General features: G+C 33.0%; 1 protein-coding gene across 1 annotated transcript in view; it reads right to left on the bottom strand.

The window, feature by feature from the left end:
* Positions 1-1,182: 1,182 nt before the first annotated feature.
* LOC140438372 (uncharacterized) overlaps positions 1,183-10,613 on the bottom strand; it is a 76,948-nt gene continuing 67,517 nt past the window's right edge. Inside the window, exon 4 of the mRNA XM_072528050.1 lies at positions 1,183-1,283. Coding sequence (XP_072384151.1) covers positions 1,267-1,283 — 17 coding nt within the window. The 3' untranslated portion in view covers positions 1,183-1,266. The remainder of the gene's footprint in view (positions 1,284-10,613) is intronic.

The following is a 10,613-nucleotide window of genomic DNA, read 5'->3' as shown; positions in this document are numbered from 1 at the left end:
AACTTGTTTCATTTGTCATGCTTTAAAGCCTCTTTACGTAGTTTATTAGATGCGAATGGTCAAACCCTTACACTGACACTGATTCATAAATTATAAATTTTCGACAACACAATATCGGTCATTAGATTAAACTATTAGATTAACAGGGTATTTATTTATAGCCACGGCCCGGCCAAAAACGTAAAAAAACACTTTTTCTAATCTTATTTTCTCTCGTTATAACCAAATTTTCTTCACTGTAGACAGGCATAGTTCAATAGAAATTTCACGGGACATCCAATGTACTTCGTTATAAGCGAAACCTCGTCATAACCGTGTTCGTTATAGAGACATCCCTGTTTTAGATAAAAACAAACTTAAAATGATTTGCTAGGAAAACTACATTACATAAATATATTTATAATATCGTATGTTATTAAACAAAGCAACCTTTAGGTTAATAATCTAATAAAATAAGCTACTTACCATCAATTGTTTTACTACAACTATCCCCATATTTGCCACTTGCGATTAATAGGTTAACTACATAAGTAAAATGTGCTCTTAGCAATACGGCGCGCTATTGCCAGGTTCACTAGTATGTGTACACTACACTACGATGGACCATGTCCATTTAATTGGACATCAGGTCTTAGAAGGATATATGGCTATAACTTTAATACAAATAAAAATAAAGTAATTTAACAGTGATTTTGTTCGAAAGTCTATAAATTAAGCTTTAAAACCAAACTTTTTAAAGCTCATTTGGATGCGTAGAAGCCGAGTTACGTTCGAAAAAGCTTAGATAAATATTTATTTTGCAACCATCTTGACTTCTAAATATTGGATTAAAGTCGACTTAACGCCATCTTTTTTGTTTTTCTTTAAAGAGCAACCTTTATTTAAAAAAAATGTTTTGTTTACTAGTTTACGATGTAGAGACATAATTATAAATAATTAAATGTTTTATATTAATTCTTTGACCACCTAGATCGAAATCCACCCTCGAAATTCGTAATCGACAGTCAAAAATACATAAAAAATTTTTGGGTAAACCCATCAAAACTGAAAGGATTTGGCCCTTGGACTAATAGTAATTTATATTTTATAACTACTTATATACTTTTTTGTGTGTTATTATTTTAACTTTTTAAGCTACAGGTATCTTAATCCTGTTATAGGTAATACAGACAGTAATACTTACTGTAATAATAAAGTATAATATTGCTACACAAGCCAAAGTACCAGTCGTTCCTAATAATAATATAGAAATGTTGTGACCAGCCTTTAGTACATTAAAAGACCTGCAAGTAGAATTATTTGTGTAAATAACATTTAAAAGCACATTAAATAAAAATATTTAAAATAGTGATGAGTAATCTAGCTGTTGGGGTACTGAATCAATTGGTAAGGATATCATCGAGTCCTCCGTCTTGGATAATATTGTTGTCCTTTGATGTTGTCCTTTGATGATAATAATGATGTGAAGAAATACACTGATTGGTTTCTAATAGCCGGAGGGTTGTGAAAAGCGGTTGCTTATGGCTAGATCAATTCTTCTTTCCCACAACTGGGGCATGCTGAATGTTGATTGCAGAACCCACCGCTTATCGCTAAATAACTTCTTTTTGGTAGATTTCACGGTGATTGTTTAATAAATACGGGTTAATACCTAATTTTTGACGTTGGGGGAAAAACTTTAAAACCTAAAAAGTTTTGACCTTTATCTTATCAAATTTGTTGATCCTGACCTAGTTCAGCCTTGGTTTTACTGTTAAGACTGTTCTATTCCCAACATATGATTTATTAAAAAACAAGATGTGGTAGTTCTGGCACAGAATAAATAACAATCAGAATGACTACTCTCAGATGCCGCCTTTAAAGTTTGTCAGCACGCGATCGCCATATTTTAAACGAAGAAATAGACTCGAATTGCGAAATTTTGTATCAAGCTACGAGAGAACTGTAATTTAAATATTTGGAGAATAATAACTTAGTACATTTGAAATTACTTAATCTATTCTTCAACTAAAAGTACGAATAAAATAGTGCATATTACGTCCATAGTTGCCGTAAATAAATGAAACCTTGTAGCATGTATAAATTCTTTATAACTATCGAATATTTAAGGTATAAAATTATTTGGTACGTCCCTGGACCATGTATAAAATTTCGTGTGTCGTTGTTTATATTCTACATTTTACAAGAAAGAATTCAACTTCGTGATAAAAATATAGTTATATTTGTACGCTTTAATTCTGCGATTTTAAAAGCGAGGGATGATCAAGGTCAGTAACGATACGATGTGAAGCGCGTTAGAAAATAATTACCAGTGACCCGCTGCGAAGACTGGAATGGTGGTAAAAGGAAACGGTAGAAGCCGGTTACACGGACTGAGGAAAGTTAAATTCAAGTTTGAAAGAGTTTCTGAAGAGAAAATACGTAGGGAGTGTCGGCGTTAAGAAACCGGCAAATTTTTTGTGAAAAAGTGAATGATACTCAATGTAATGTGTCAGTTTTGATAAGAGTAGTTACTGTTTTATTTTTCATGCCGTCTCTCATCTGATAAATTTGTAAAACGGCGTTTTCCAAAGAAATTGAAAGATACCCACATGTTCCATTGTTAAGTTTTTAAGAAACCGAGTGTCAAAGTTGGCGTCCCAGTGAACAGCTTCCATCCTCGTTTTGTTTGCCCCAGGTCATCAGTTGGAGATGCATTTGCTTGTGTTGCAGTCAATCTGAATCTAGTTCTAACCTTAGAAATTTTAAAGAAATAAAATAACATTTAGTGAAATCCAGGTAACTTTTTTTTGTTGAACTTTTAAAGAAAAAATAGACATTTGTCATAAATAATTGCTTTCGTAACAAGTTAAGAAATTGTAATAATTAAAATTATAAATATGTTAGGGTGTGGCCTAGCTGTCATATTAATTATCCTCAAAGTCTAAAAATTTTTTATTGACATCTGACAGCTAGCTTTATTTTTGACATTTGGTAAATACCTAATCATAATTGAGATCTTGATTTGTTTTTGTTTTGTTTTTAAAAAAAGGTTAACATCTATGCATAGTTCCATTTAAAAAGATATTTTTCATTTGTAATAATTTATTTCTGCTACAAAATATCACCCAGTAACAATTGTAAGTATCTCCAACTTCTAGAATTTGTAAATGGATAGAATATAGTAAGTTTGTTTTTGTTATTTTGTATTTAATTTTGCAACTATTTATATAGTATTTTTTTTGTACTATTTATAGTTGTAACTATTTATGGTAAAATAATAATAAATATTTTTTTTTTTTCTGTTTTCTTTTTTTAGGAAGGAAGAGCCTTTTTTTAACCAGCAGGAAGATTTTTCTCAGCGGCGTCCTTATTTGAAATAACTTGAGAACCTTCTTGCATTGTGTTTGTCCAGGAGATTTATGTATGTACCCTTTTGCTTTACTTTTTGTAGCTGCCCCAATCCAATTCCATTGTTTCATTTACTTATCCACGATCTAGCTCTCCAGAAAACCCTAAGTAGCCGTTCGCAAACGTTTCAGTTTATTTTACTTGCCCTATCTCCACCCCAATAATGTCTGTCCCTACCTTTTAACCCCTATAGTAATACCCTATGTGGTAGGCAAAATAACCGTTACAACGAGGTTACTTTTTCTATGCACACAAGATAAAATGTCACTGAACAGCACTAGTTCCGACTTAAACATGGCTGATTTCGTCTACGCGAACGAGATGCGCGTACTTATTTTTTCAAGCAGAGTGAGCATTCGAATTGTTTATTATTCTGTGCTTCTGGAGTGCCTGAGAAGTGGAACATGGCTCGTTTATTTATAGAGCGGTGCTTTTTAATTTAATTTAAGTTATTTTATTTTATTTTGTTAAGAAATATGCGTGGGGCTGCGATTAGTATTCCACGTAGTACGTAATCACACGATTTAACATTTCATTGAATATGATTACGTTTCATAGCGATGCATTTCACCGATTAATGCCTTTCGTTCGCAACGATCACAGTACGCGATAACAAAGCTTTGCTTTCAAAAACAAATAAAAAGCGTTTTGTAGCACAACAATTACTCTTATCCCCTTGCCTTTATCTGTATACGAGGTCAGCTTTCCTAGTTAAATTTCTCCATAAGTTTTCATTTTGCCCAAATCAAGACACATATTTTATTTTAGAGAAGAAGACACTTTAAAAGAAACACACACAAAATACTGTTGAAATTATCAATATAAGCTCGGAGATCTTCAAACCCCTTCAGACCTTCAAACCTTATCTTCAAACTACAACTGCAAGATAATAATATATCCTTGCAAGCAATTCAGACATATACTCCAATGACTACCTACTCGGATGAGGAAATTGAAAAATTTTATGAGAACCTAGAAACAGCGTTACATGTCACACCAGAATATTACATAATAATTATGGACGATTGTGGAGATACGGAAGATGATGCCGAAGTAATAGTGGGGGGTAATATGACGAAAGAAATGAGCGAGGGCAAAGATTGCTGAACTTCTTACACCAAGAAAATTTATATCATAACAAACAGAAAAAAAAAATTATCAAAGACACCGAAGTACTCCCTCAGAACACAACGATATGTATAAAGATACAATAATCAGACATTATACAAGACATTGAACAAAAAATGGGTGTAGATCAAGCAAATTATGGTATAACGAAGCCACTAACAGCAACGGACAGGTAGTGCTGTTGGACCATTCTAAACGATGAAGAAAAACTAAGCCAAAATACCAAAAAGCTAATAGGTAAAAAACACAGCAGACAAAAACATACGACCCCAACTACACAACAATGACGAAATTAAATAAAGATATCCTCCGGTCAATCCAAAAAAGACGTAAGAGAAAACAATACTAGAGTAATAACTAAAATAATTCAAGAAAACAAAAGTTTTAAGGCGAACTACGAACAATAAAGGTAACAAAAATATGTACAAAATAGAAAACAAAGATAAGAACATTACTACTTATAAAACCGAGGTCGAATCCTTTTGTCGTAAAATATCGAAAACCAAATCAGCCCCTGCCCACAATCACAAACCAAGGATTCATTTACCAAGGAAAAACTCCTTCTCAATAGAATGTAGTCATTGTTTTATAACACAAGCAAGGAGACATAACAGATCTAAAAGCTACCATCTTATTAGTTTGCTCCTACACATATACAAACTTTTCATAAAAATTATCAAAAAAAGACTGGACGCTAAGTTAGACTTCTATCAGCCTAGAGAACAAATTGGATTTAGATCGGGATACTGCACTAACAACCACTTATAGTGATAAAGAACCTGATAGCGAAGTCTGCAAAGTACAACAAACTATTGGCACTGATATTCGTGGATTACAAGATAGCAGTCCATTCCATAAGACTGCAAAAAATGTAGACAGCATTGACAGAATGCCGAATAGACCTTCGCTACACTAACATAATCAATGCTATAGCTAGCGTAAGACTATGCAAACAAAAAACAAATAAATTCTGATACAACGAGTACGGCAAGGAGATACCGTTTTTCCAAAGATCTAGCAGATCTAGCAGCTCTAAACGAGCATGATATCAACATACATAGAGATAAGCTCAGTGATTTGATATTCCCAGATATCATTGTGCTTATAGCCGATCGTATGGATCATGCAATAATAATGTTTAAAAAATTATATCACGCTTCCTTGGAGGTCGGACTAAAGATTAATATAAACAAAACGCAAATAATGACTAGTCTAATGAAGACTACATCATATAAGAACTTAGAACATGAAATTCGGTTGGAAAGAGATAACCAGATATGTGAGCTCCCACGTCGCATAGGACTATTTCATGTGGGCACCGTTTGGTAAATTAAACTTTGTATTTAAATCGGACCTACCCATATTAGTTAGAGTGCCCGCCGGCAAATTTTTTAGAGATTTATACTCTTTTGAAACTTCTTGTACGGCTTCCTTAGACCAAGTCTGCCACAGTTTTCCTCTTTCCTCTGTGACTTTTTTTGGTTCGGGAGCGTTTTCCCCCTATATTTTCCGAAATCCCGCCCGTTTCATGACATGTGCAAAACTGATACATACTCTTTCTATATTTATTTAATGGCTTGATTTCAGTGAATAATAAAAGAAAATAATATTCTCTGACGCCATATATGGGACGGTAAGGATTAATTCTTTAATAAATAGGTGTTTTTTTAAACATATATTTATTACAGCAATCATTGTTTAATTATAAATTAGAATGTTTAAATAATATATAAATAATAATAAAATAAATAAATGAATGTTTAAAAACGAAAAAATAATTTTAAAAAAATGAAAAAAATCGTGATGAGTTAGATATTGTTTGATAATTTAATTGTATACTGTTTAAATATACTTATTGTAATTTAATTAATTTAATTCCCAAAATATCCCATAATCAGCTGTTCTAGAATTTTTTTTTGTATTTCGCGCTTCTAAGCGTCGTAGAAATATGTATACGTGTGAGTAAGAATACTGGTTTTGGTGTGCGTGACATTCCTTTTCAGATATGTAGTATGGCCACTTATACACTCCCACGGTGCCTTACAGAGGGTTTTCGACCAGTCTATTCGAAGTACTCTCTGCGTGTCTTCCATCTTAGTTGATAATTACTATCTCTTACACAATGGATAAATGAAACACAAGGGTGGCAGAAGACAAGGTCCAGCTACAGAGTCTAAAACGTTCGCAGAACCGGAGCAAAGCCCCGACATCGGACATTTCCAAAAAATGGGGATAAAGTTGGCAATAGCTTTTACCATCTTTCATGTTTTCACGGGCAATGATCATAGTCCCTCATTTTTTAGGAAAGGCCATTTAAACTTTTACAAAGCAATATAAATTATCAAAATGCTTTCCTACAACTTCTGGAGATTTCTCCTTCAGAAATGATTATTAATCATGGCGTTTTTCATGACATTGAAAAGTATGTGTGCAAATTGTATTCTGTAAAATAGACTGACGTCAATTTAGCGAGAGTTGAGCTTTTTGACAAAGCATTTTTATACTCAAAAACAAGTGAGATTGTTTTTAAGCGGCAGGTCAAAGGAATAAATGCATTGAGTATGCCTCCAAGTAAAGCTGAACTTCTCCAGCAAATAAAATGGACCATGTTTATTTCTAGTATTTGGTGCAATGCACATTTAAGGCAACCAACACAATACATACCCGAGGATTGTGGGTGGACATTGATTGATAATGAATATGTCCATTATTGGTTCGATGGTCCCCAAAGCCCTTCTTTTAAGGATATAACATCTGCTGATGAAGGTAAATTAACATTATGTAATATACATTTTTAAAATATTTAATTCCGTTCCTTAAAAATAAATACAATTGGTAAATTTCAGATTCTGCAAATCAAATCACAGAGTCAGAAAATGAGGAATCTGACTATGCCAGTGAAGACTCTGACGATGGTGAAGAAAGTGAAGAAGAATGCCTTTACAATTTTTTTTACTACTTTTTTATGCTTTTTCAATTTTTCAACATTTTTTTTTATTTTCGTAATTTTTTTACTATTTCTGACAATTATTATTGTATTTTTATACGTTTTTTTATATAAATAAAAACTAATCTTTATAAAGAATATTCATTCAATTTATGGATATTATATGGCACGTATTCGTGATAATATTAACTTTTATTCAATTTTTTTTTAAATTTTTTTGATAAACAGACAATTTTATTTTTAACAAATAATTTAAATCATATACATCATATTATATAAATTACTCATGTGTTAAAATTTTACTAGTGTTTCGCGAAACAAAAATTCCTTGATTTATTTTTGCAGTTTTAAAATATGTAATATACTATATTAATTAATTAATTAGAATAATGCAAAAATACGCATACATAATTTATAAAGTATTCGAAATGCAATTCTAATAATAATATTAGATATAGAATTATTTGCTGAATTAATTAATATTGTGTATGATTACTAAAAGTTCAGTACGATCATTAAATAAAAATAGTGTTCTTGCTTCAGACTCGAGTTATGCCATGCCCCAATTTAAACGCCAGACTTTTTTAGCGTTAATTAAGTATTGCTTTTTTTTGACAATATATATTGATATCTGATGAGTATTAGTCATTTTGAAGATGGCGTGAGAAGGGCACGTTTGACGCGTCAGACTGGAAAAAGTGTGGAAAGGCTGGAAAAAAGCTATTGGTGTCAGACAATAATAGAACCGTTAGTTTCCTCGTTAAAGCAAGGCATCAGTGCCGGATTAAAGGGGGGGGGGTATGGGACTCTTAGTCCCCGGCGGTAAATTTTGAGAGGCGATACGTCGCTCCCATCACGTTTTAATTCTATATGTGGATATTTCACATTTATGGGGTTGATTTTCTGAAATATCATGGTAATAATAATAAATTACGTAAGATGCCACAAATAAATAGCTTCAGAACAATATTAATAAAACTTCGTCTCGTCACCGACAAGATCCGTGCCTGCAGTAGCAGGTCGCACAAAAACACGTTTCATGTTTCCGGGAAATCCACTGCGCCTGGCGACAGCGTGTCCGGCTCCAACACGGTATGTCGTCAATCGTTAGTCGTGTTAGCGCAGTTTTCGAGACTAGTCTCAAATTTTACTTATTTTTATTAGTGAAGTGTTTTCGTGACGTTTCTAAAAAATGAGCGAAAAGGAAGAAGGTGCATTTTGGAAGCGACAAAAGTTAGAAAAGCAATAAAAATTAAATGCAGTATTAAAAAAACCCCCAAGATTCAGCTTTTTTTTACCAAATCCAGGCAAGATAGTATACCAACGAGCACTTCTTTTCAAGACGATCCAATTGCAACAGTTTCAGATGTTTTAGAAGGTAGGTTAATTTGACTGTTTCAGTTACTTTTTTAATAAAATAAAATTTGCAGCAGGATCTTCATCACGGCGAGATGATTCATCCACAGCAAATTCAGACCCACTTTGTGATATCGAGTTACATCCTGAAAAGAGTTCTCCTGAACGTCAAATTCTAGTCGAAAGTGGTGTTAATCGAGTTGATTTATAAGATCCAAAATTCTGGCCAAGAAATTGTGTAGATGAAGTGCTGAAAGAATTCAAAACACAGTATCTTAATTCTTTAGACTTTGAATATTCAAAAAGAAAAATAGGGAAACAAAACAGGTACTGCACTAAATCACTATTTTATAAGGTTTTAAAGAATGGTGAAAAAATTCGGCGTGACTGGTTAGTTTATTCCAAAAGCACAGGCTCTTTATTTTGCTTATATTGTCGACTCTTTTCAAGCGAAAATTGCACTTTTTCCTTTTTCACTGGATTTGACCACTGGAAAAAGACTAAAGAAAAATGTGATAGTCATGAAAGATCAGTCGTTCAATTAGAACATCTTAAAAATTTTATTTTAAGAAATTCATTGAGTATGAGAAATATCGATGATTCTCTGTGGCAAAAAATTGAACATGAGACCACATATTGGCGAAACATATTACAAAGAGTCGTTTGTGTCATAAAATTCTTAGCTAGTAGGGGACTACCTTTTAGAGGAACCGACGAAAAATTTGGTTCGACTAGCAATGGCAATTACCTTGGATTACTAGAGTTGTTGGCGGAATATGATCCTCTTTTAAAAGAACATATTGAAAAATATGCTTCAAAAGGCTGTGGTTCAGTATCTTAGTTATCAAAAACAATTTGTTTTGAATTTTTGCAATCAATTGCTTTCGGACCACATATTAGAAGAAATTGTAAAACAAATTCATTGTGGCAAATATTATTCAATCAGTGTTGACTCTACGCCTGATATAACACGTACAGATCAACTGACATTCATTATTAGGTATTGCTCGGACACCGGAACACCTGTCGAGAGGTTCATACAGTTTTTAGACAACACTGGCCACAAAGCCGAAGATATGGAAGCCAGCATTGTAAAAATTTTGTCCAACCTGAATATAAATATCGATGACTGCAGGGGACAATCGTATGACAATGCGAATAACATGTCTGGCATTTATAGCGGTCTCCAAGCCCGAATAAAATCTAGGAATAGTTTGGCAAAATACGTACCATGTGCAGCCCATTCCCTAAATTTGATTGTGCAGCATGCAGCAGAATGCACTATGGAAAGTACTTCTTTTTTTTAGTTGCTGAAGAAATTTATGTTTTTTTCTCAGCTTCAACTTACAGATGGAAAGGACTCACTGATCTATTGAAAAATTGTGGCCATACAACATTTGTTCCAAAAAGAGTTAATGTGACTAAGTGGTCAGTACGATTTAATGCATTAAAAGCTCTTAATTGATACTATCAAGATATAAAGCAAGCACTTTTAGTTATCCGCTAACGATGACGAGAAGATGCCAGTACGCTGTAAAGCAAACAATTTACACGAAAAGATGGCTACGTTAGAATTTGGTATTTATGTTGCCTTTTGGTTCAAAGTACTGGAAAGAACTGAACTAGCGAGTAAATCTTTACAAAGCGCAAATATGGACTTACATACATGTTCGTCTTTGTATAGCTCATTACAACATTTTTACGAGTCTCTTCGTGATAAATGTAATTTATTTGAACAAAAGGGGCAGCTCTTATCACAACAAACGGAATACAGCAAAGAAATTAGAAATCG

This window comes from Diabrotica undecimpunctata, chromosome 4, assembly GCF_040954645.1.
Source record: "Diabrotica undecimpunctata isolate CICGRU chromosome 4, icDiaUnde3, whole genome shotgun sequence".
Classification (NCBI taxonomy): Eukaryota; Metazoa; Arthropoda; class Insecta; order Coleoptera; family Chrysomelidae; genus Diabrotica; species Diabrotica undecimpunctata.
This window is presented reverse-complemented; position numbering and strand designations above follow the sequence as displayed.